This window comes from Dioscorea cayenensis, unplaced genomic scaffold (assembly GCF_009730915.1).
Source record: "Dioscorea cayenensis subsp. rotundata cultivar TDr96_F1 unplaced genomic scaffold, TDr96_F1_v2_PseudoChromosome.rev07_lg8_w22 25.fasta BLBR01000404.1, whole genome shotgun sequence".
NCBI lineage: Eukaryota > Viridiplantae > Streptophyta > Magnoliopsida > Dioscoreales > Dioscoreaceae > Dioscorea > Dioscorea cayenensis.
This window is the reverse complement of record NW_024086795.1, coordinates 45,387-49,164: the sequence shown is the minus strand read 5'-3', so window position 1 is coordinate 49,164 and position 3,778 is coordinate 45,387. Positions and strand designations below refer to the sequence as shown.

Here is a 3,778-nt window from a genome sequence, read left to right as displayed (position 1 = left end):
ACAACATTACCGGGAATGTAATCCAAGGCTTTAAAAATTTAAAAAGCTAACAACATTACTAGGAATGAATCCAAGGCTTTAAAAACAAAAACGGAGTTACTCTCCGTTTTTTTATTTTTATTAAAAATTTAAAAACAATTTGAAAACGGGAGAGTTTCTCCCGTTTTTCATAATTTCCCTAATTAAAAAAATAAAAACGGGAGAACCTCTCCCGTTTTCTATATTTTAAATTAAAAATAAAAAAGCGAAAACGGAAAAGGTTTATCGTTTTTCCAGCAACTCACGTATTTTGGTAAATAATCCCAAACATCGTAATTTAGTAATGTAATATTTAAAAAGCCACTATTCTAACCTCTTTAAAAACTCCATTCTTCAATCCCTTTCTCTTATATTAACCAATAAAAAAAAACCATGTAATTAGTACCACACTCTCTAATTCTAGTTAACTCCTTCCTAATACTAAAGCAACCAATTATGAGCTACATATATATATATCATAGCTAGGGTAGACTAAAACCTCCATCTCCCCCACTCTCTCTCCATTTCCAAGGTACATAGTTCGCCACGTGTCAGCCTCTCACTCGTTACCACTTCCCACTTCCCCCATCTCCATGGCGATATAGAACACCCCCAACCAATAGAACAATCTCGTTCCACAGCTCACAGAGAGAAAGAAAGAGAATAATGGCGAGAGAGCTGGAAGAGAGGAGTGGGTACTGGGGGCTGACGGCGAGGCCGTGTGACACCTGCCGGACGGTGCCGGCGGTGCTCTACTGCAGAGCCGACAAGGCTTTCCTATGCACCGCGTGCGACACGCGAGTGCACGGGGCGAACACGGTGGCATCGCGCCATGAGCGGGTGTGGGTCTGCGAGGTGTGCGAGCAAGCGCCGGCCAGCGTGACCTGCAAGGCCGATGCCGCCACGCTCTGCATCACCTGTGACGCCGACATCCACTCCAATAACCAGCTCTCCCGTCGACACGAGCGCCAGCCTCTCCTCCCTTTCTATGAAACCCCCTCCAAACCCACCCCTCCCTTAGCCGATGACCCTTCCTGGCTTTTCTCCACCCCCAAATCCCCAGATCTAAAATCAAGCGAGTTCTACTTTCAGGATTCGGATCCTTACCTCGATCTCGACTTCGCTGGCTCGATCCATCAGACGGACAGCATCGTGCCGGCGCCTGCGCCGGCTCCGATCAACCTCTCCTTCAGCACCTACACCGATAGCCAAAGCGTAAGCTCTCGAATCCATACATCGTTGAGACTCCGATCATCGATTTAATGCTTACAGATCGGGTTGTTCCTGCAGGGCGAGGCCGGGGTAGTGCCGGAGGCGGTGACGGAGGTGAGCGGCGGTGGAGACGGTGGCCGTGGTTTGGTGGCAAAGATGGAGAGAGAGGCGAGAGTGATGAGGTATCGTGAGAAGCGGAAGTCTAGAAGGTTCGAGAAGACGATACGGTATGCTTCTAGAAAGGCTTACGCTGAGACCCGGCCCAGGATCAAGGGCCGGTTCGCCAAACGAACCGATGTGGCTGAACCGGTTCCCGATCCGGTTTATTTCTTCGACCCAAGTTACGGCGTCGTCCCTTCCTTCTGAGCCGTCCGATCTCTGATCTACGACGCTCTTGATTCCACCGCCTTTGGCGGGAGGGGTTTATTTCTTATCGTTCTCAACCGTCCGATCTGTGATCTACGGTTGTCATTTACGGTTCCTTTTTTTTGGTGAGTGTTTTTTGAGGGAAAGGAACCGGAAACGTGTGGGAAACGGGAATGGGGAAACGGAAATCAGGAAAGTGCTGCTAAAGAAAATCTCTTTTATATTTGACAAAAATGTGGGGTTTTTTTTGAAAAATAATTTTTGAGGGTATGTATGTGTGAGGAAGAGGAAGTTGAATGCCATGGATTATGTAATGTTTTTTTTTCCAAAAAAAATAATAACCATGAATCTCAATTAGTTTACAAGCTAAGCAATTGAATTCACTGTAATACATGGATATATAACTGATAACAAAATCTTATATTCCATGAATAATTATTGTCCTTGTTGTTTGTTTGATGGGTTTTCAAGCTACAAAATGTTGTATATTATGTATTTTTTTATACACATTCTATTATTATGTTTCATCTTCAAACATTATTAAATGTTTGAAAAATTCAACCTTATTTTTGTTAAATAATTTGATATGTATCATATAAATTGTTGAGATTTACATCCTCATTCATAAGGGTCATCAAATAATTAATGGTATTTTATATATATTATTTATTAAATATTTTAGTATCCTATTATCATTTCTTTAAAGAAAATTTTATTTATAAATTACAGCATAAAAAAATATACCTTTAATTTATAAATATCTTTTAATTTCCATTAACAAAATCACATAGTTTAATATTGGTTCCAAGTCATACAAGACTCATGTTGTGTTTTGTTTAGCATGTGGTCTTTTCTTTTTGTATGATTATTTTTTGTTTGTTATTATCCTTTTAGAATCTTGTCGTCTTCATTTTTTTTGTTAAATATATTATGATTTTTCACTTTTATTTTAAAAAAACTTACAAGATGTTTCACATTTTTTTAATGTTCAATAATTTTTTAAATTTAAATAATAAATCAAAATAATATATATTTATTTGTTGTAATTATAAAAAATATATGGCAATTGAATAAATAATAATAAGTTAATTTATTTAATTTAAATGAAATTATTTTCTCCGATTCACAATAAATATCTTGCAACACTGTGAAGTGACTTTTGAGTGGTGTGTGATCTCCCAAAAAAAAGTTAAAAAGATAGATTCAGTGACCAGTATAAAAAAGCTTTTATATTCAGGTGCAATGACATGACGTTGTCACACTAACTTTTCAAAGTGCTTAACTGCAATAATTTAAGATAAAAGAGCTTATGGACAAACAAGATTCCAACAACGGATATATATATATATATAAATATATATGAGCACGTGCATGAGTGAGAGTAAGTACGAGAAAAATAATCACATAATGATGCATGAACAATACGACCGCCGAGCATGGTACCTAATCAATACAGATTGATTAATTTTTATTATGTTCACGATCGATAGTTTAAATTAAAATATTGTGTATATTATTACGATCACAATCTACAATTTAGATTATAATATTGTGTACTTTATTTTTTAATGTGTAACTATTTATAATCAAAGTAAAATTATGCATTTGAATGGTCGACACCGTTGGTTGATGATATGACGGTTGATAATCAATTTTTTTAGATTTTAAATCTGACGACGTGCGTAGAAGATGCAATATCTATATATATATAATAAAAATAAACAATAATTCTTAAATAAATATGTAATTTTAAATTCTGAATAATCAAATAAGAAAAAACCAATTATAAGTCACAATGCATGGTTAAGGTACAATGACACTAGTTGTGAGAGAAATATCAAATATGGGCTTAGGGCTTAGTGAACAAGCCCAATTGATTTTTTGGATAGTTGATTTACATATTTGTTTTTTGAAATTCTCAAATTTGAAGTATCATATAGAATATAAAATTCTGATTATTTTTCATATTTTATTCTATAATAATATAACTTCTCATTATAGAGTTATATAGGTTCTATATGATTGTTCTTTTTTCATTTAAATTATATTTATATATAGATGTTAAGTTAGTTATTTATAATCCATTTCATCAAACATGTCAAGAAGGAAAGCTATATGACTTTAATTATAATTATATGATGTTTTGTGATGATTTGCCATACATTAACTTTTTTTTTTCTTG

General features: G+C 35.4%; 1 protein-coding gene across 1 annotated transcript; it reads left to right on the top strand.

Moving 5' to 3' along the window:
* Positions 1 to 538: 538 nt before the first annotated feature.
* On the top strand, positions 539 to 2,031 carry LOC120254278 (zinc finger protein CONSTANS-LIKE 5-like). Its single transcript, XM_039262401.1, has 2 exons — positions 539 to 1,233; positions 1,309 to 2,031. Exons 1-2 carry the CDS (start codon positions 685 to 687, stop codon positions 1,594 to 1,596), a joined length of 837 nt encoding a protein of 278 aa, XP_039118335.1. The 5' UTR covers positions 539 to 684; the 3' UTR covers positions 1,597 to 2,031.
* The last annotated feature ends 1,747 nt before the right edge of the window (positions 2,032 to 3,778 follow it).

Bases quoted from the DNA above. Each gene is read 5' to 3' on its own strand.
- LOC120254278 (XM_039262401.1), top strand. From the start codon at position 685: ATGGCGAGAGAGCTGGAAGAGAGGAGTGGGTACTGGGGGCTGACGGCG. The intron at 1,234-1,308 runs GTAAGCTCTCGA...TTGTTCCTGCAG, and splicing joins CCTACACCGATAGCCAAAGC to GGCGAGGCCGGGGTAGTGCC.